The 21,767-nt window shown below is 37.3% G+C and overlaps 2 protein-coding genes across 3 annotated transcripts; one reads left to right on the top strand and one right to left on the bottom strand.

Annotated features, from left to right (window-relative positions):
• Positions 1-779: 779 nt before the first annotated feature.
• Positions 780-11,453, top strand: LOC149846568 (pentatricopeptide repeat-containing protein At4g39620, chloroplastic-like). Its single transcript, XM_089991641.1, is given in 7 exon segments — positions 780-805; positions 3,529-3,584; positions 9,284-9,447; positions 10,422-10,723; positions 11,018-11,289; positions 11,292-11,367; positions 11,369-11,453. Coding segments are annotated over 7 exon segments (981 nt in total).
• A 3,354-nt stretch (positions 11,454-14,807) lies between these two features.
• Positions 14,808-19,391, bottom strand: LOC149846569 (uncharacterized). 2 transcript variants are annotated; one of them, XM_089996414.1, is made up of 6 exons: positions 19,006-19,383; positions 17,981-18,055; positions 17,564-17,703; positions 16,277-16,414; positions 15,460-15,598; positions 15,208-15,310 (listed from the first exon to the last, which is right to left on the bottom strand). In XM_089996414.1, the coding sequence occupies exons 1-6, from the start codon at positions 19,280-19,282 to the stop codon at positions 15,306-15,308; spliced, it is 774 nt and encodes a 257-aa protein (XP_089852540.1). In that variant the 5' UTR covers positions 19,283-19,383; the 3' UTR covers positions 15,208-15,305. The 2 variants fall into 2 exon arrangements, with proteins under 2 accessions (XP_089852538.1, XP_089852540.1); XM_089996412.1 differs by lacking the exon at positions 15,460-15,598 and having other exon boundaries at positions 14,808-15,310; positions 19,006-19,391.
• Positions 19,392-21,767: the final 2,376 nt, after the last annotated feature.

Below are 21,767 nucleotides of genomic sequence, written 5' to 3' on the forward strand. Positions count from 1 at the left end.
AGGAAGAAGAAGCAAACCATACGATTTACCTCTGACAGATGGATTGAGAAGAAGAAGGTGGTCTTTCTCACTGCAATCAAATGAACTTCGCTCTCTCTCCGATAGAGGGGATGTGAGGAACCGGCGATGATAGGGATTAGAAAAAAGATTGAAAAGCATAAGAAGCATAAAGAACAGGGTAGGCAACCGGTCGATCGAACAATGGGGAGAAAGGAAGAAAGGGAGGCAGAGAGGAGAGAGAGAGGGGGGCGCAGGGTACAAAGGAGAAAAAATGATTTTCTCAAACCTCAACACTTCCATGTATATTAAAAATTAGGTCAAAACACTATTTTCTATGAAAGTCCATTTTTTTTTTAGAAATTTCAAAACAAGTCTTCCTCAAAAACGTGTTTTTCAAAAGTCGTTTTTCCTAAACTAATTAAAATTAGTAACTACTCTCCTAATCTAATTAAACTATAAATTAAAACTTCTAAATTAAATAAAATACTGAAAAACATAGGTCAAGCTTTGAAATTGGCGAGTTTCTGATAATTTTTATTTCAATGCGGTTTCTTAAAACTAATGATAAAAATAGGTTTTTAATACAATTTTTCTATGGATCATGCATAAAATAAGATGAATAAAATGTAAAATATATGCATGATCGCATGTCTACTTACATGCATGAATATTTTACTAAAATTTTCATTTATTTATTGTTGTATTACATGATATACTCTGCACACATTTATTATTATGATCTTGATTAACATCATAGGGGCACCACTCTCTTGGCAACTATGGGCATCTCCGGTGCATCCAAGAGGTATTCATTTATTCATTTCTTTGTGTCTTTTAACCTTTATAGGACTTCAGGACAGTTGCACCAGAGTCTAGGATCCTTCGTCAAGGTCATCCCATTCTTTAGGACTCAGCGTTTGGGATACCTTGTCTCTCTTCTTGTGGTCAATGTCGTGCATTACTAAGCATACTACAGTAACTCTACCTCCACCTCAAGTATCGAAGTTCAGTGTTTCCTAAGCCATGGTAGTGGAAAATAGATTCCTAGGATCCAAAAGATAAAAGCTCATTCAATTGTCTAACTCCCACAAGGTTGATGCATGCTTGTTCACATCTGACAAGCTAACTCAAGTCACAAGCATTAGTGAGCTGAAACAATCATTTAGTGTAGCTTGTTATTATTTATTTTCAATGCTTACACATCAAACAGTACCATATCGATACCATGAGTAAATGCCCACACAAGCCATACTCGAGGTCAATACCCCAAATATGACATTCATGCTCATGTCTTATGCAATCCTCTGTGTATTACCAACCTTGCAATATAATCTAAAAAATTTGTGCTCACATAAGCACCACACTTACGTATTGCCACACTTGCAATATGAACCTCAAACAAACTAATTCTCATGCATACTCAGACTACGTAATGCCATATATAACAACAAACTTTCATGAACACGTATTGTTCCACTTGCAATACGCGCAAACAATAGCATCACATGCATTCACATCTACATATTGCCACATTTCAAATACATTAACTGAAATAAATGAACATAAGCATAACCATATGCATTAAATAATCTCTCAACATATCCTCTTGGTACCCTAGGTCAACACGCAAAATGTACTCTTATAATAAGATACATCTAGGGTCATCACCCTTGATCATGCATAAATTTTGTATTATATATATATATATTCATGATCCATAAAAAAAGGCATTAAAAACTCATTCTTATCAATATTTTTAAGAAACTGCTTTAAAATCAAAATAAAGGTAAAATCGCTAATTTTCAAGTCTTCCCTACGTTTTTTAGTGTTTTGATTAGTTTAGGACTTTTTAATTTGTATTTTAATTAGTTTAGGAATTGTCAACTAATATTTTAGTTGGTTTAGAAGTGTTCTTTTCTGAAAACACATTTTTTTAAAAGTGCTCAATTTCAGGAAAAAACATGTAACCTAAAATTTTAGTATAAAAACCCTTTTTCAGAAGAGAGGGGCATCTTTTCCGTGGATTTCATGCCCTTTGCCTTCCTCCTTCTCTTCTCTTCTTTCCCCATTTTGATCTTGGCCAGTTCCTCCCTCGTTTCTTCTTTTCCTCCCTTGTTTCATCTTGCATGTAACCTCTGCTATCGTTGGCTTTTTCTTATCCCCATCGTCGAAGGTTCATGCAGCCTGAAGAAAGACCGTGTTTTTCTTCTCAACCCCTCTATCGAAAGTGGTTGCGAGGTTTGCTTCTTCTTTCCAATCTCTTTATTTAATTCATACGCAATTTAGATTTAGTGCATGCATCGTATTTTATTTTCAGCAATAGTATTTCATTTAGGATAGTTGATTTCATATTCTCGTTTTTTGCATGGTAGATTAGAAATATAGTGCACCATAGATTCATTTTTGTTGTTTTTATTTTTGTAGAAGACGCAACATAGTTTATAACTTTTTGAAGGCCAGAGCACTGATTTGCATGATCTACATATTAATCGACCTCATAAAGCTCTTACTTCATGCAAGTCGTGAATTGTGTTAACTAGTTCAGAAAATAGCATCCTCTGCAAACACGTTGATTAGCGTGATTTACAGATCACGTGATTCAGTTCATATATTTGTTGAGCATGCATAAACTAATCAACGTGACCGATTGATCATGAAATTTTTTTGGCTCAGCATGCATATTTGTTTTTCCTAGCAGATTGCGTGAAACATCCGCTATCAGCGTTAATCATATTTCAGCATGATTAACACAGATCAATTCCTTTAATCCAACATTGTTTGATCCAACTGCGTTAGTGATTTAATAAAGTTTGTTTTAAATTTTTTAGTTAGTTTAGAAATCTTTTTTTTTGTTAACCCTTTCGGCAATTAGTAGTAGACTACACATTTTTGTGGTTCGTTGATATTACAGCATTAATTAAGTAGAATCATTTTAATTATTTTGTTTTAGATTAATTAGTTTCAATCAGAATTTACTTTGTTGAGTTACAATTTTGGGTAGTTAATTAGTTATAACATTTTTCTTAGTTAATTGTTAAGTTAATATTGCATAACTAGTTAGTCTAGTTATGATTTGATTTGGTTGTTATTTAGCTAGTTAGAAGTTATTTAGATTATTTTTTTAGTTCATGTGTTTCTTGAATTAGAATTATTAATTTGTTTTAGTTAAATTAGTGGTGTTCACATTTTCTTTGTTTTATAATTAGTTTGCTAAGTAGTTATTTGATTGTTAAAATTCGTCTGGTTTAGATTTACGTTTTTCTTGTTTTTATTTAGTTAGTTAGTTTTAGTTTTTTCATGATTAGTTAGTTTCTTTCTTGTTTCTAGTTAGTTAGTTTGTTATTTAGTTTGTTACTTAGTTAGTTTATTTGTTACATGTTAGTTTCTTATTGGTTGTATGTTAGTTTGTTATAGTTTGTTAGATTAGTTTGTTAGAATCGTGTTTTCTTGATTTTTCTTCAAACTAACCTTAGATTTTGGCATAGTTTTCTTTGTTTTTTGTTTTTGTTTTGTCTTTTTGTTTTGCAGGAAAGCGTTTGCCTATACAATAAGCCCTCAAAAGTACCCTCAGAGAGCTCTCAGAGGTCCCTAAAAGGTCCCTCAGAAGAGCCCTAAAAGGTCCCTCAGAAGAGCCATGACCTTTTAATAGTGAAAAGTAGAAGACTTTAATGGCTCTTGAATTAAAGGGAAGCAGTAAAGATCAAAGGGACTAAAACTCAAGTAACCGAAGGCCTTTTTTCCTTTCTTTTAGATTAGGTTTATTTATTTTATTAATTTGGGTTTGTAATAAGGCCATTTATTAATTTTTAGCCCTCTACAAGAAGAGAATTTATTGTAGTAGCTAGTTACATTTATTTATTTATTTTTAAGGCAATAAAGCTTGCAATTTGTGTGGAATACAAAGTTTATTCTTCTGTTCTCTGAGTTTGACACAGATCTCACCTTAGTGTGAGCCAGTTTTTATTATTTAGTGTTTGTCTTTCACAAAACATTTTTATCAAAAATATCTCTTTAAAAATCTATTTCATAAAACTCACCAAATTTTTAGCGTCGTTGTCGGGGAACGACGATCGAAAAATGAGTATTCACTTTATTGCCTCGTGGTTGTTGACGTTTTATTTAGGACTATTAGTTTCATTTCTGTTATTTATTTAGGATTGCTAGTTTATTTTCCTGCTCATTAATTACGAATGTTAGTTTATTTTTGTAATTAGGATTTATAGAATCACGTTGCTTGCGAGCCCTAAAGACCAGTTTACTTTTCTTGCACGACCCACCTAGTAGGTTATCCCCTTAGTAGGTGACTCTGCACGATTGGTACCTTGCACATAGTTTGCTTTCTGCAAAATATCTACTTGAGTACAAGTGTGTGGTGCATGTTTATTGTTTCCTGCTTTACTTATTTATTTTATTTTGCCCGCATCGTGGTTTAGTGTGGTTTGATCACGTTTGTGCATTAGGTAGGTAGAAAATACTTTTTTAGGATGGTTGTTACACCGGTCTACCCTCAGATGTATGTAAGGGCGACGCTCGCTTGACCCCGAGCTCGTTGAGCTAGTACAAGACCTCGAGTTGCATCATTGGTTGTTGTGGTTTGATCACGTTTGTATATTATGTAGGTAGAAAACTCTTATTTTGAACGGTTGTTACACCGGTCTACCCTCAGGTGTATGCAAGGGTGATGCTCGCTTAACCCTGAGCTTGTGAGCTAGTAGAGGACCCCGAGTTTATCATTAAGAGAGCTCGTCGATTCGGCCCCATGGCATAGGATCAGCAGTTGACCCGTCTACTCTGAGAGTATTTCATTCCCAATGAATACACTCCTGCCTCCTGCATCGCTAGACCCGTTGTAGGAGCGAACGAGTTCGAGATCAAGGGCAGTATCATCCAGATGTTACCCTTATTTTATGGCCTTAGCAACGAAGACCCCTACCGTCATCTCGACAAGTTTTTTGAGATCTGCTCTATGGTGCGAATCAACAATTTTGGAAATGATACGTTGAGGTTAACCTTGTTTTCGTTCTCTCTCAAGGATAAAGCTAAGCACTGGATTAAGTCTTTAAATACAGTTCAGATTACCGCTTAGGAATAAATACAGAGAAAGTTTCTCAATAAATACTTTCCAATTGGTAAGATGAACTAGTTTCGAAAAGCCATCACCAGTTTTTCTCAAATTGAGGGAGAACAATTTTATGAGACGTGAGAGAGGATGAAAGATCTTTTCTAAAAGTGTCTCCATCACAAGATGCTCCGATGACAACTGATGCAATACTTCAATGATGGTCTGACTGAGAAAGACAAGCAAATGGTTGATTCTTTGTATAGGAGCACGTTCATGCTCAAGAGCGAGGATAAGGCATGGGCTCTATTCAAAATATTGAGTGAAAACTCTATGCACCCTGCCCTGTCCTCGAGATTTGATAGGACCACATATGCTCTTAGTGGACCTAAAAATGAAGAGATTTTTGAAGTTGGGTCAAACCAAGAATTGTAAATCATAGTAGACTAGTTGACTAGAAAAGTGGATCAACTTTTAGACAACTCAACTTTAATAAATCAAGTGAGTAAAGTGTGCGAGCTATGTGCTAGCTCTGCATACTATGTTTCTGACTATCCAACAACACCACTTTATCCTGAATTCGTTCAGGAGCAAGTGAAGGCTGCCCAAAGTTTTGCCAGACTGATGCATGATCCATATGCCCCAACCTATAATCCAAGTTGGTGAAACCACCCCAACTTGGGTGGAGAAATCCACAAGACTCGCCCCATATGACTTTTCAGCCACAGGCCAAATTGGATAACTTTTAACAAGGTTACTCAAAACCTACATTCCCACAGGCCCCTTCACAACTTAGTTTGTCTTCTCTCCAAGAACCCACATCGAGCTCATCATTTTAAGAGAAGCTCTTTGAGGTCTTTTCTGACATAAAAGTCAACTTCAATTCTCACACACAATCAATAGCCAAGCTAGAGACTCAAATGAGACAGTTGGTTGAGGCCTTGAGCAGGCGCAACGAAGAGAGCCTTCTTAGTCAGCCTGTCATCAACTCGAGGGGCAAGGAACTCATGCATTCTGGTCTATACATGACTGACTCACACCAACCCTCAAATTCCAACTATGTATATACATGTCTCTTTCTTCTCATTGGTATTACCTTCCTCGTAAAACTCATTACTGGAATTAATTGGACTCCACATTCACATGAAATACACATCATATAATAAGAAATATGCATCTATGCATGAACTGGGTTCCTCTTGGACCAACCGAAATCAAGTGAGTGCTTCATTACATAAAGATCGATCAAAATCAACAAATATTGGTCCCACCAATCCATACACAATTGTTTCAGGTTGGTTCCTGAGTTCTTGAGTCGACTCATCTCCTGCAGAGTCAATTCTAGATCTATATGAGTCAACTCAGTACAAAAATAAATCTAAACAGGGTTGCAAGAGTCACCTCTCCTGATACAAGAGTGGACTCTTTGTCCTAAAAACATAGGACAAAAACCTGGAACATGAGTTTAGGAGTCGACTCTCAGCAAAAAAAAGTCAGCTTTCATGAACAAAAATGAATGCATAACATGAGGGAGTCAACTCTTGATTTGCAGGAATAGATCCCTAACAATGCTGAACCAAAAATCCAAGCTTTAAAATAGCATTTCCAACAATAAATTTCATGGATTTTCATTACAAAACATGAGATGAACACTTCTATCATTAATTTACATGAGAAACGTGTTTAAAATTGCAATTAAAACTCATACCCACTTAAACACACATGTATTCTTTGAAAACACCATTTCTAAACATTAAACAATCATGGACATGCTAAATTTTCAGAGTTCAAATCTAAACATGGTTTGTTAACTTCTTAAAATCAGGTAGCATATCACGATTTTTTCTCAGCATAAAAACATTCATGAATTGCACTTAAAACAACCTACCAAAACATGCAAAAAATCAATTAAACTAACATGGTTTACAATACAAATTCATCTACATGCTAGCTTGCCTCCAGAGGTTCATGGAGTAAAAGGATCACAACTCTATACGAAAGAAAACCAAGCAATTCACCTAATAAATCGGATTCTGCCACAAATCAAACCTCAAATTTTCAAAATTTAGCCGGTATTAGGCTCCTATATTTTCTTCATTCATAGAAACGCCCTCCACCAAAAATCAGCTCCACTCTCCGCACCTTTCACTTAGGCGCATGCAAGAGATGGGGTCCAACGCCAGAAAAGAGAGAAAATGTGGGTGAGAGAGTAGGGAGAGTGTGTAGAGTATCGAAGGAGATGAGAAAATGAAAAGGGAGAGATTAGTTTTTAAGTAAAAATCAATTTAAACCCAAATCATTACCTTTAATACATGCTAAAACTAAATAAATGAGTGGGGCATGAGTTGTTTAAATGATAGCTGCTCCGGCTTAAGTACCAAAATACCTTTATTGCCAATAAAATGTTCCATCATACTCTTCTTTTACCAAAATTGCCCTTAATTGCTCCTCAATTTTCAATTGTGACATTACCCATAAAACAAAGAGTTTTTACACAAATTTCTTACTTATCCCTTGACAAAGTTACCCTTCACCTCTTCTAGAATTTTTGATCCCATCCTTTGCCCTAAATATTCCTTAACTTTCTTAAAAAATAACCACTATATCCCTAAATCTAAATGGATCCGACCCGGACCCTAATTCATTCATTTTAAGATCCATTTTTGACGATGACCCAATATTCATTAATATTAAATGCCAATTCTAATGCAAAGGCTCATATTTAATTGAATAATCATATATGTAAAAGGTCCAAAAGTTTGGGGCGTTACAAAAATAGATCAGGTGACTGTGGTATGGAGCACATTCCCTCTTCTTTTTTTATTGGAGGTATTCTTGGGGATGACATGGCTGCTGCTTCTCTGTGCGTTCATTACTTCTGCTAGTTAGCCTGCATTTTTGGGTCATCGACAGTTCTCAGCTATTGGATTTCTACTCCACGTTTTCAAAATCCAAGGTCTTCATGTTCTTGGTAAGGAAAAACAAAATTCCACTTGGGGAGGCAGTTAACCATCCAAATCCAATGTGCTGTTCCTATTGGTACTTCCACTGGATTGGACCCATAGTGACAAATCTCGTAATTTTAAACACAATATTTATGTTTTTATCAGCTATTTATCTTGAAAAACCGTTATGAAATTTATTTTTAAATATTGTTTATTTTATTTTTTCTTATAAAATTTATTTTTCATTTTCTATTTATTTTTTATTGCCGAGATTTTTTATGAAAAAAATCAAGATTTAAAAAAAAAATCAAATTCTAGTAAGTTTTTGGCTGTGATATTTTGCCATTTTAAACTTTTGTCACTATGATTGGACCTCATAGACCCATGTGACCGGGGACCTAAGCAAGACCCAATTAAATGATCCAATTTCCTATTTGGTGACTTAGGATACGAAGGTTGAATCTAACAAAGACCTATCAAGATAGTGAAGGCAGATAAGGTGCAATCATATTGTACAATTTAGTGTGCCGTTCACATTATCTGCCTTCCATCTTCTATTGGGCAACACAGCTGACAAGACACTCAAAGTGTGCAACTCATCTCAGGATAGCCGTTGAGGGAAGACGTTTTTTTTTAAGGCAAGCTAGGGTTAGGCAAACCCTACCAGATACAAAGATATCATTGGGATTTGAACTTGAAAAGTTCCAACACAAGGTGACGTGCACTAGCTGCTCCTACCAGACAAGCAGAGCCTCCCCATTGGTGAACATTGATTGTTCATGCTGAACACAAAACATCACTCGCCAACATAGAATTTATGAACAAACAAAAAAGATTTAGGCTAAATATTATCCAAGAGGATCTGTTGCGCAATGGTAACGCGTCTGACTCCAGTTCAGAAGGTCGCGTGTTCGATCACGTTGGGTTCAAAACCTGGTTCGACGATTTTTTCTTCGAATTTTCTGTCTTTTTTGGCCATTTTCTCATCCGGAAAATAATTTCCTCAGCCAAGTAAAGAAACCGAACGAGCTCTATCGATTCCCCTACGCACAGAGAAACCCACCAAAGTGCCTCCAAATCTAACCCTCCTTCTCACCACCCCACAGCACCTCACTCCCCTTCCAACGCCATCCTTCCTAAGGCCACACAGAACGGTCACAGTGGTACCCCTTCACTGCCCACCTTCTCCTAACGTGTTTCTGCCACCACCCATCAAGAAAAGAATCGATTGCGCGCACACCAGAGCAAAGCGGAGGGCTGCAAAGACACCCAAAACTAGAATCAGAAGCAGAAGGCCTCGTTCAGATCCTGCTAAAGAACTTCAATGGGGAGAAGCCCCTCCTCTCTGTGTTGCAGAAGTATGTCAAGCTCATTCGGACCGAGCACTGCTTCCTGCTGTTCGAAGAACTCGGAAAGAGTGATAAATGGATTCAGTGCCTCGAGGTAAAGTGTCCATCCTGTTGGTTCTTCTCTTTTCTTCATTATTGTCCCCCTCTTTTCTTCTTCTCTTTGATTAGTCTTTTTTTTGGTCTTAAATCTCGTTACTGTTATCTTTTACGGTTTTTTTTACCTTTTTTTGTATAGATATTGACACGGAGAAACCGCCTTTAGGATGAGAGACCTAGCTTGCCGTACTAGTGGTCACTGTCCTGGCAGCTTAAAACTTCGTGGGCTTACCTTTGCTCCTAGGGATTGGAACCTAAACTGCCTGCTTAGAGGCTTTTAGCTTTGTTGGTCAGTGCGTTTCTCTATAGATTCTTTTGTTGATTAGTTGCCACTAGACTATAATTTCAGTTGAAGCAATTGTCTTTTGGGCAATTTTATGTTGATTGTTTGGGGTGTCTACATTTTGGGTGCACCCACTTATCTAGAATGAGATATCCCAACTTGTCCCATTTATCTGGGCAAGTAGGTGAACCAAGCAAGTCAGTTTCTGTTTTCTATTTGAAAAGAAAGGCTTTTGTGCGACAACTCTTCTGAATAACCGTAGAAACATAAATTGACTTGAAGTGCCTGTTTTGGTTAGGCCTATTTATCTGTATAAATTGGATATTGAAAAACAGAAGTTCTAGAATTTTAATTTTCTGTTGATTGGTCAGTAAAATGAGATATGCAGAATTTGCAGAACTTTAAAAAACCCTGGCAACATTAAATTCATCTAATAGTTTGAAGAGTGAAAACAGGAAAATTTTCAGATTTAAAAAAAAATGTAGTTTTAGAAACACAAAAATGCGAAAGGCCAGAAAATTAGATTTCTAGATTTGCATCCAAACAGGTCCCAAGTATGTGGAAATCTAGGATCCTTTTTGTTTGACTTACTCTGAGCTTTATCAGAAATTCGATCAAGAACAGTTTTCTCGTTTCTTTGTAAGCAGTATTTTGGTGGTTGTATGATGATGTTTCTCAGCTGCTCCCAGGTGTTAAGGTGGATGCGAAAGCAGAGATGGTATATTGCAGATAACGGGGTTTACTCCAAGTTGATATCTGTAATGGGGAAGAAAGGCCAGACCAGAATGGCAATGTGGCTGTTCTCTGAGATGCGTAGTAGTGGTTGTCGGCCCGATACTTCTGTATATAATGCACTGATTACCGCACATTTACATTCCAGGGATAAAACGAAGGCTCTGGCAAAGGCTTATGGATACTTTGAAAAGATAAAGGGCATGGAAAGGTGCAGGCCCAATGTTGTAACTTACAACATTCTCTTGAGGGCATATGTGTAGGAACTTGGATCGTGGTGTGGACAGTGAAAACAAGAGGAGAAGAGAAATGAGAAATAGATTAACGGCCTGCTTTGGGGGGATTTCTTGATTGATCATCGAGTTGTCTTCATCATTTTCTACAGAAGGGTAGTTACCCAGCCATAACCAACTTCATTAGATTCCGAAACTTGCTGGAAATTCAAGGACGAGTAGGGCTACCACTACCCTGCTGGTTTCTATCTCAATGGCCCACTTAAGTGGGTCATTGGATTCCATATGAGACCCATTTGGCCACATTGGATCCATACCAGGATCCAACAATATGCTCAGTCTGGGGATGTTAATAAAGTGGATGCCTTGTTTAAAGATCTTGAGGGAAGTATTGTTTCAGATGATGTTTATACCTACAATGGTATTATGGATGCTTACTGGAAAAATGGAATGATTACAGAAATGGAGGCTGTATTAAAACGTATGAAGAGCCACGAATCTAGACCAGATATAATCACATATAATTTACTTATTGATTCTCATGGAAAGAGGCAAGTTTTTGACAAGATGGAGCAAGTCTTTAAGCGCCTACTGCGTCGAAAGAGAAGCCCACACTGCCTACTTTCAACTCGATGGTAATCAATTATGGAAAATCTCGGCTGAGACAAAGTAGAGTACAACCTCAAGAAGATGGCAGAACTAGGGTATGCACCCAGTTATATAAATATACAGGGTGATAAAGGAGAGAAGCAATAAAAGAAGGGAGCAATAGTAAAAAGCAGCAGCATAATTGATGGGGAAAAGGGCCCCTGATATGGTAATGGAATTGCTTATACTTCCATGGCAAAATGTAATAGAATCACATGGACCACTTTAGTACTTCCTCCAAGTTTAACATGCCATTGTAATATGGCTTTTAATTGACAATCTGATGGAGTCATGTAATTATAATAATGAGATTTGCTTATATTCATTTAATAACAAGTTATGATGCATCATATTATTAGGAAGCAATATCCAACTGGCTATTTATTTGGAAACTGTACTATAAATTATATTAATACCAAGCATCAAATTGCCTGGAGATGCAACCTTCATCTCCAAGAAGCTAAAATCCTCATGTAATTTGAATATTTAAGAAGAAATAAATGAGAAACGATAGTGAAAAGATGCAAGGCCATTTGCATTAGGAACAATTTTTAATACTTTCAATGTATAACCTAGTACTCCCGAAGCCATTGAAACATTTAAGTGAATATGAGAAGTGAACCTCTTCTATTGTATTTTCTTTCCTCTAAAGGAAAATAAATGACTTAAGTAAAGAAACTGTGTTGAATATTCACAGTGCTTGTTCAAGACATCACCTAGTTTATCATTTGTCAGGGAAACAAGATTATTAAACGCATGCACTAGTTTCAGCTTTAAGCAAAAGTAATTCAATATCGAGACACCCTTTATTTTGCAAGTGACAAAGCAAAAAAGATGAAATTTATCAAAGAGCAGTGCCTGTGAGCCCTGGAGAACAAGGAAAAGAAATTTCCTCTAAATCGATTGAGAAGCTGAAAATTATGTATTACAATTAATGAAGTAGATATTCTCTCATAACGAAATCACAAAAGTAAAATACAACCTGAAACTAGATGATGATCCACTTCATCACCTTGCATCATGATGTAGACCATTGAGAAGTAATATCCTAGATAGGCTGTTGTTTCCATTTCTCAGTGTCCAGTATGGACTGAGTTTCTGCTCCACTCCTTTAAGCAGGATATTATTCTTTAACTTTAAAACAAGAAAATCATTCGAACTCATCCATTACAGCATGCTAAATTTGCAGTTCACATAGTACAGTCAAGTCCTTTTGACTACTCGGTTCTAATGAGCTTGAATTCTGTACATCCTTATCAGAGAGAGAAGCAGTCTCTGAAGATGTTAAGGCTCCCAATGCCTCTAGAGAGAACTTATTTGGAATAACACCGTCACTATCCATCTGCTTAAGCAATTTCTGCAGAAGATCTTTCATGTTGGCCTTTGTGTAAGCTTTATAAAGAAGTTTATATGTTGAAGCATTAGGAAGCAAACCTTTTGTACGGGCATATTCCAAGAGCAAGTCTGCTTCGGTTGGTAAACCATTATTACAGTAGACATCAACCATGACATTCAGCGTTGAAACATGCATCTCCTTACCAGAATTCATCATTTCAGAAAATATTTCTCTAGTTCTGGAAATGTTGTCACAATATCCATATGCTGTGATCAAGCTTTCATATGTTTGGCATTGAGTTGACTTTTGCTTTTACTATGTTGTATGATTCAATTGCATTGCCTGACTGCATGAAAAATGGAGAAAGAACATCTGTATGACAATGGAAAATTTCGGAATTCTCAAAATGGATATTTTTTGCAGAACTCGTGTATGGGAATGTATATGAAATGACTGGCATTTTAATATAGAACAACTGCTCCTTTTTTTTCTTTTTGTGATTGGCAATCTGGAGGATAACCCCTGTGGATTCGAACTGAGACCCCTTGGTTATGATAGTTCAACCTCACCGTCCAGCTCTCTCATTCGACTCTGGAACCATCTGCTTTGTTGCCTTCACTTGTATGCATGTCTTTTCTCTTGTTTTCTGCAGGTGACAGGTCCCTTGATTTTGATTGAGTCTTATGGTTTTCAACAATCACTACCACACCACCACCAAAACACCATGTTAATAGGAAGGTAGGCTCTTTTATTTGAAGAGGATTTGGATGCTTTTGGTAGCGAGTGTGGCAGTTCACATTTCAGATATTAAGGTCTCAAGATGATAGGGTCAAAGAGTCCAAGTTTTAGATGTTCATCTGACTTAGATCGCATTGGGTTACGGGGTAATTTGAAGGGATTTCATTCAATAGATTAGGAGAGATTCCCTGCTATTAGCTTTTGCTAACCTTAAAGCTGGGTCTTGAGGAAATCATGCACCCTTTAGGATGGACAGAGAGAGGGAGTTTCAATTCTTCATTTTGTGGTTAATTAAACCCACTTCAGAATTGAATCCTCAAAGGGAGTTACTCTTTGATAGACTTATGAGAAATGTAGCTTGCGCAATGGAATATCTTCGCCATGATTATTCACAAGGGGACAATATGACTGCATGTGTTGGTCTTTGGTATTGTTATTGGTTATATTGCACCAGGTATCACATGGTTCCTTTTTCTTTCAAGTTGTCTTTGATCATGCACGGATGCGCACACTTTTTATCTTGGCTGGATCATAGGCTGGAAGCCAATTCCATGGAGTCTATCATGTGGCGTTTGAATTACAGTAGATACAGAAATCCCCCAGCTTTCACTAGGGATATAAATCAGTTGGATTCAGTTCAGATCTGGCACTACTGAATCTGGGAAGCAGATCAGGTCATGCTGAACATGAGCGTTTTTGCTCATGCTGACATCGTGGCCATCCTATTTGCATTTTAAAAAGTTCAAAAGTCAACAAAACTGTGGCATTCATCCAAAATGCAAACCAACGGCCACGATGTCCGCATGAGCAAAAATGCTCATGTTCAGCATGACCTGATCTGCTTCCCTGAATCTGACCTAATCAGATTCAGAGTGGGATGGGAAAGGTCATACTGAATCTAGGTCCATTAGCTAATTGGATACTTTTATCTGTAATCCGGTTGTATTATCTGTTGGATTTAGACGAGCACAAAACTGTGTACTGAATCCAAATCTGATTGTCAATCAGATCCTTAAAATTTCTTTTTTTTTTACCAACAAGGGCTCCATGTGGTTGCTAGGAGCTGTCAGTGCATGTCTCCTTATGGTGGGACATTGCAGGTTCAAAACCCAGTGGTACGTTGAATAAATAACTGGTGGGGTCTGCCTAACCCCAGCTTGTCTTTGAAAAGAAAAATCTTTTTTTTTCACCAATGGACATTGTTTGCACGTATATTTAAACGTTAGTTGCTTCCTGACTGAAGCTAGCAACTTTATGATCATTAACAAAAACGATGGCTTTCCAGAAAATAAAAGACAAAAATATGTCCTCAGCAGTCATCAGTGTAGCATATGGTCGAAACAATTAATCACTAAACCAACCAAATCTTCCATCAGAAGCAAGCGAATGCAATAAACTTATTTTGGTTTTATCATTTCTACTTTTGTGAAGGCATATGCTTCTACCATCTAATACAAACGAATGAGGCACCATGAACATCAATGACAAAGCTGCCTTTCCGTTCTTTCCTTTCTTTTCCTTCTTTCTTTCTCCTTTATATGAATATCACAAATTGAAATATATGTACAGTCTAAACTTGAAGCAAATAGAACCAATGACACACTTCAATAAATAAACAGCGCATTTACAGGGAAAGCATGTTGTTGAGATCTCTTCATTTCCTTCTAGAAAAGAATGTGATTCAAAGTTCATCATCATCCTCGCTTTCAAGCTCAAGGCCCTCAGCTGCTAGAAGGCGGTCTATAACTTTCTTCTTCTCTTCCTCCGCCTTCTTCCGCATTAAATCCCTTTTCTTCAACACAAGTGTATGTCTTTTAAGAGTATTTGTGAAGTTCTCCATGGACGCTTTCTTTTCTTTTGCCAATATCCTTCTCTCCTCCTCTGGATCAATCTGAAAAAGTACCACAGTTTATTCATCTCAGTGAATGTATTGCCAAACATCATTTTTCTAAGCATATTTTGATATTAGTTTTAGTTTACATAGCTGCATTTCAGTGATTATCACCATTGAAATTACACAAAAATGGTTAATATATGCACCTTGCACTTCTGGAAAATGTTTGTGATCATAGATGATTTGTATTCTAGCTGCTGCTACTAAAATCTGTGGTTGCCCAATGATTCCATATGCAGTTGCAATGCTTGTCGCTAGTTGATGTTCAAGTTCAACATATATAATCTTAGAGTTCAACGAAAACAGCAATAAGATGCAGTATGTAAGTTTTATTTTCCATGAATATGAGAAAGCATGGTGAGGGAATGGAAAGCAGAACAGGCAGGATAGGTCTTGAATTCGACCACAAAGGTACAATGTGCCAGGCAAAAGTAGGCAGGCACATCCACTAGACAGCAGAACAGGCAGGATTGGTCTTGCTTTCGACCACACAGGCACAATGTGCCATAGAAAAATAGGTGGGCACATCCACTAGCTTATCCTAGGACCAGTCCAGGCCAGCTTCAGGACCTTACAGGGAGTTTGAGACCAATATGTAACTGGGCTGCACACAGCCCACAGTAAAAGAAGCTGAACCATAGGTTTCATTCTAGCCCAGTGGTTTATCTGGCCAAGCCGAAGGCCATGTCAATCAGGCTCAAGCCTGAGCCAAGCACCCACAACCCATCAAGCTACTGAGTGGAATATCTTCTCAAAATCTTGGCATTTCTTTTGGAACACAAGGACAAAATTTCCAGCTGATAGCTTTCAAACCACAAAAGTTCACAGCCAGAATAATGCATAGCATGATAAATAATAAGATTGCCTTCCAATAATCAAATATTTTGAACATTAAGTAGATCTTTAACTGAAAGTGTAAAGAAGGCCTAGTCCAGGAATGGTCAATTAGGAATGTTGTCTCACCTTTGAACGTGAAAGACGACGAGCACGGAGATTCAGTTCACGTTGTTGCTGCTCTGCCCAAGCTGCAATCGCCATATCACCACGTTGGTCAAATGCCTTCCTCTTCTTCATCAGCCATTCCATCCATGCTTGAGAAGCCTGACAAGTGTGATCATCAGAAAAAAGGGATAAAAGAACTCCAATCACGGAATATGGAAAGGAATGTCAGATATGTGATTATTCCAGCAGAGAAAAGTTTATCAACTTTCTTCCATATTGTTTATCCTTCATTAGATCCAGCTTGTGAGAAAGTCAAAAAGGAACAAACCATAATATGTTATTTACATATGGATGTGTCATAATAGTTTAAATCCATGTTGTAAATATCATACCATATCATATGATACACTAGGATACATATCATAAGGCCTTGTTTGTTTCATGCAACTTAAATGGAAAAGTGCTGAGCTGGCAACCCTGAAGTAATCCTTTTCCACTATGAATGAAATAACATCAAATCATCATGGAGGAAAAGTGTGATGATGGTACAAGCGGGCTCCATTTTTTTCCATCACCTACCACTTTTTATGTGTAAATCCTTTCATACCACCCCCTTATGAAAGCTCACATGGGAAGGCTGAGCTGGCAGGTTTTCTTAGAACTATGTGCTCATTCCCATGTAAAGCCTTTCCTATACATGAAAATGAAACAAACGAGGCCTAAGAAAAACGATACCCTACCGCGATATGAGTGTGTATCAAACGATACACCTCGATACAGAGCATATCACACAATATGCAATCCGGGCAACTTAAGTTGCACTGATTTCTCTTTTTTCTTTTTTTGAGAGATAAAAGGCCCCTTAAGGCTGATTCACCCATCCAGCACTTAATCAGCTGATCATTTGAACTCTTTGCCCCTTCTTTGTTTCCAACTACCCATCTAATGATGGTTAACCATACTCTGGAAATTTAATTTTCCAACCATAAACATTGCCCAGCTCTTTTAGCTACTTCTAAGATTTGAAGATTATCATCATATTCATCAATTTGAAACCACAATTTTGTTTATTGTTTCAAGAATGAATCCTAAGAGTCAAACCAAAATTGATAGCCCCAAGATAGATGCAGAAACACAGCCAACTAAAAAACTTATGTTTTCTTTACCATGTCTTTATCACTTTTATAGTTGAGTTTGTTCTCATTTAACCCGACAGTTTGGCAGAATTTGCTTGAAGGTGATTCATCAAAGGAAATTCAGACACAGAAGAACTTTACAGTTTATATTGCAGTAAACAGAAACCCGTACCTTCATGGGATTCACTCGGTGTTCATTATCGTATTCTTGGCGCTTCTTCTCATCAATGAGCAACTCATATGCTGCTTGAATCTTAATGAAGCGAGCTTCAGCAGTTTCCCCTTCTTCTAGTGTTCCTCTACCATCATAAACTACGGATAAAAAAAGATAAAATTACATATTATCCAGCAACAATGCAAAAACATATTCTGAAACAGACAACACACCCTCACACGTGTGTGTGTGTGTGTGTGTGTGTGTGAGAGAGAGAGAGAGAGAGAGATGATTGAGTTAATCAATACAATGTTTCATTTAGAAAGTCATCCATATGAACCAAACAGTTCGAAATTGAACATGATCAACACCCCCCGCTCCACACACACACACACACACACACACACAAGGAGAGAGAGAGAGAGAGAGAGAGACCATCAGGGTGGTAGTATTTTGCTAATCGTCGGTAAGCAAACTTTATCTTCTCCTCATCAGCATCCCTTTCCAGTTCTGTAAATCAAGAATACAAAGTGTCATTCAGTCATTGTCATAACTAATATATAAACAGTTGTAATATCTACATAGAAAACCAGTAGATGATGGGCACAAGAATTTTACGGTTAAAACCTGAAGTTTAGAGGTTAAATCAACAAGAGATTGCATAAGTGCAGCATATCAAGGATAATGATATTCATCAAGAGTAAAGGTCCCAACTATCATGTTCATTTCCTGGATTCAACGACCAAACATGGTTCATTAATAGGGCCATCTTTCTCTCAAGGCATAAGCTTGCCTCAGCTATCCATTTAGGCAACTACATACTTCACTTCATGATGTTCAACGCTTATTAATCTCATCAATTCCCAGATTTTTCAAAATTTCATACCTGCTAATCTCAGATATGCTCTAATATTTTTCTATCTTCACGAATTCTGCATACGTATCCTATGAATCTGTCAACCATTAGATAACCTGGCTCAAGAACATCACGTAGAAGATGCTAAAGATTCATCATAATTGTCGATCCTATTCTTCATTTTCGGATATGGGGATCAAAATCCCATCCAACGCATTCCCCACAAAATTTTGTCAAGGTTCACCCCAAGTTTTCCTCCCTGGTTTGCCAGTTTTTCCCATGTATCAACTATTTTCAAACAATTTCGCACAACTTAAAACATTGGATTTGCATCTCTATGACACTTCTTTCAGGATTTTCGGCGTTTCTTCCCTTTGGCGCGACAGTTTTACACAAACAAATAGGCGATTGATCAGCTAGGGTGCGCTTGGATCCATGGAAGAATTGGGTGGGATTGGAATCAAGGATTGCATTAAAGACTACGAGGATTTTGATGAATTGATGGAGATAAAATCGATTTCCATCCGATTCCACGAACCCAAACATACACGAACCAAAACCAACCAAAAGAAGAAGAAGAGAGAGAGAGGGTCCGAAATTTTACCGAGAGTTTGATAGGGGGACTTGTCGGAATCCCACTTGGTGGCTCTACTAACGAAGGTCCGCCGATAGCGGGAGCGACACGACAGCTCGACCCTCCGTGGATGACCATGTTGGGAAAGAAAGAGGGAGTCGAAGAAGGAGATGCGAGACGTCGAAGAATCGGAGGAGTTTGGGAATCGAGAGAAGAAGGCTGACGACCTCAGCTGGTTTGAGTCTCCCTTCCAACTTATGAAGGAAGACACCATGTGGGGGCGACAAACCGCCCTCAGGTTGTTCATATTGAGAGAGAGAGAGAGAGAGAGAGAGATTGGTGGTGGGTGGTTGCTCTACGCTACGGCTCCTTCTTCTTCATTCGAATGCAAAGGAGTCGTGCAGAGAGAACGGTACAAGCAAAACCAGGAAAAATGGAGCCCAACATATGAAAATGTGGTTTTAGTTTGGAAAAATGAGCCCCTGATATTATGTTCAATTTTAAAAACCAGATTCTCGGCTCTTCTTCTGCCACGTGTAATTATTATTTTGTGCGTGTCAAAAACACTCCTTCTACGTTAGGAATCGATGGGCTTGATGTACGTATATTTTGTGTTGCAACGTAACTATCTCGTCTTTTTTCTTTCCCCATTTTGGGAATGGGTAGGAGTGGAATTGGATCGGTTTGTTCCGAATCAAACATTATCTTTCGATACATCATACATATCCTTAAATAAGATCCGAGCGTGCGATTCAGATTCATTTAATCAGATTACGGATCGGTATTTTATGTCAGATCCTATTGAATCTGGGTCAAGTCTCATCCATATATAATATTTAGTTTTTTGCCTTCTTTTACAAGATCCAAAAGTACCGTCTACATTAGTTTTTAGCCTTCTTTCTTTTCTGGCTATTTGGGAATGCTAGTGGATTAAATCCGGGGTCATGCATAAATTGGATGCACCAGAATCCGTTTACCTAAATCTTAGGTAACTAATTGTTTTTTCAAGGACTGATCAGCTTGGACTCGGATCGGATTTGGCCAATACCATATTTGGATGTTGCCTAAATTTAGATATCAGTCAAATTGGATTTTTTATCGGATTTGATATTAAAAAAACAAAACCATATCCACGTCAAATTATACTTTTGGCTTACCAAATTCAACTAAACGGAGCTTGAATTAGGCTGAATATTGGATAAAATCCTATGAATTGACATCCCCAGTCTGATGGTTAAGATACTATGAGGTCAAATAGTGACCCAACCAATACCGAATACGTGATCCAAACCGGCTTCATTTGCCTTAAGCTAAAAAGGGTAGCAACGGTAGGCATTTGGACTTTGGTTCACATATACAAGAGCAACGTTGCCTAAATACAAGTTTTGAGTAATTTACGAGAAACCCCTTAACTTATCTGCTATTTACAAGCATTTGAGTCATTACATTCAACTGCCTATTTTATCTGACAAAATACCCACATGATTTTTATTCTTTTCATAAGCAAGTCATCTTATCATATATTATGACCTTTCGTTTAAACAGATCAACAATGTGAGCATTTAAAAAAAGAGAGAGAGAGAGAGAGAGACAGAATCATGTCCAAATAAAACATAAAATGATTGAACTATCCATAAGATCGCAAATACCTACTAATTTGCCAAAATTCTTTGTTTATCCAAAAACATTGATTCCCAACTTTCTTTGAACCATTTTACCTTTGGCAAGTATTCTACCCAAAGTGGATTCACATTTTTACAAAGAATACTAGCGGATGTCTAGAGGTATACATATATGTGCATCTCCTTATGAGATTCATAACTTCTTTTAATACACTAGAGATATTTATCTATTAGTCTCGGATGTTGGTATTTAATAAGAGGTTAGTGGGTTATTAGATTGTTCAGAATTCATTTCTGCAACTAATAAATCGCATGTAGGAAGAAGTCTACATGTATTAGTTTCAGATATGATAGTATTTAATAGAAGGTTAACGGACTCATTAAATCGTTCTCAATTCACTCACTTGTTCGTTAAAAGGTCAGTAGTCATTAAATTTCATTACTCACTTGTTCATAAGAAGTCAACAACTATTAAATGCGTAACTAAAGAGATGTGCATCTATTAATATCAAATGTTATGATTTTGAAGTGATTTCGGCTCTGATGCAACCACTTGGGAGCGATAAGAGGACATGATGATTAGATATCCAGACTATTTGCCTTGAGGACTATGTAATTCTTAAAAGAAAGTGGAATGATACATGCCCAAGCACCCACCCAAACTTAGTCGGTTAGCATATTTGGGTCGACTACTGGGTGGAATGTCATCATCCTTGTTGTTTTCTTTGTTTTTTTGGTAATTATGTACTTGTACGGGTTGGGATGCCATGATTGTAATTCACACCTAATGTAAGGGTAGTTAGGAAAGGTCCGGCCTAGTATAGGCCGGACCTTTCCTAACTACCCAACCGAAGTCACTTGAGTCATTCTATATCATTTTTTATTTGATTGCTTAATGCAATTTGGAGAGCATTCCCTTGTAAATTCTTTTTTGGGAGTGTACCCTACTCAAAAGAATTAAACTAACCACTTAAGATTCTCACTTCCAAATCCACTTACTAAGATCTCACCTAGAGAGAGAGAGAGAGAGAGAGAGAGCCAACACCCCTCTTCCTTACCAATTCCCTTGTGCTACCAACACCTTCATTACATTATTAGGTGAATATAATAAACACAAATTTTGGCCTAATGCTTTGTGCATCCAAAGTTCTTGTATGGTCACCTAAAAGA

Source organism: Nuphar pumila, chromosome 2 (assembly GCF_984573655.1).
Source record: "Nuphar pumila chromosome 2, dmNupPumi1.hap1.1, whole genome shotgun sequence".
NCBI classification, from domain to species: domain Eukaryota; kingdom Viridiplantae; phylum Streptophyta; class Magnoliopsida; order Nymphaeales; family Nymphaeaceae; genus Nuphar; species Nuphar pumila.